Below are 679 nucleotides of genomic sequence, written 5' to 3'. Positions count from 1 at the left end.
CCTGGCATTGCCCCATCCCGGGTTTGGGAGGCTCGGGAATGTCCCGGAGGGGCTCCTTTCGCGGCTCCTCCGCGTCCGCTCCTCCCTCCGCTCCTCCCTCTGCTCCCTCCCCGTTTTTTGGGATAACCGCGCCCCGAATCCCTGGAATTCCGTGCGGGCGGGGCTCGGGAGGCGGGGGAAGGTGCCGGGTTCCTCCGCTCGCGGTCTGTGCGTCTGCTCCTCACTCTGTCTGTCCGTCCCTGCTCCAGGAGAGCGCGGCTCTCGCCGACCGCCTCATCCAGGTACTGCCGAAAAAACTCCTTTTTTCCCCCTTTTTCCTGCTTTTTCCGCCCCATTTCCGCCTCCTCCGCCTCCCCTTTCCCGCCGCTCCCGCCGCCTCTCCCCTTTTCCTGCTTTTCCGGAGGCTCCCGAGCACCTTCCCCGCGCGGGGGGGGGAGGGTTTGGGGGGGATTTGGGGGGTTTGGGGAGGGGGGAAAATTGGGGGGAAAAGCGGCGGTTTGAGGAGTTTGACCGGAATTTGGGGACTGGGGGGGGGGAAGGGAAGGGGGGAAAGGGGCTCGGAGGGGACAGGAGGTGTCCCTTGGGAGGGTGGCACCTCCCTGTCCCCACTGTCACCTCCCAGGGCTGGTGGCACCTCCTTGTCCCCACTGTCACCTCCTGTAGGGTTGGGGACATCCCC

At 66.6% G+C, this 679-nt stretch overlaps 1 protein-coding gene across 1 annotated transcript in view; it reads left to right on the top strand.

The window, feature by feature from the left end:
• Positions 1-679, top strand: part of LOC113980863 (EVI5-like protein) — a gene marked incomplete at its 3' end in the record, with an annotated part of 9,082 nt that overhangs the window by 7,456 nt on the left and 947 nt on the right. Inside the window, exon 10 of the mRNA XM_027708082.1 lies at positions 249-438. Coding sequence (XP_027563883.1) covers positions 249-438 — 190 coding nt within the window. The remainder of the gene's footprint in view (positions 1-248; positions 439-679) is intronic.

The sequence above is a fragment of the Neopelma chrysocephalum genome, unplaced genomic scaffold (assembly GCF_003984885.1).
Source record: "Neopelma chrysocephalum unplaced genomic scaffold, ASM398488v2 Primary Assembly neopelma1_95450, whole genome shotgun sequence".
Classification (NCBI taxonomy): domain Eukaryota; kingdom Metazoa; phylum Chordata; class Aves; order Passeriformes; family Pipridae; genus Neopelma; species Neopelma chrysocephalum.
This window is presented reverse-complemented; position numbering and strand designations above follow the sequence as displayed.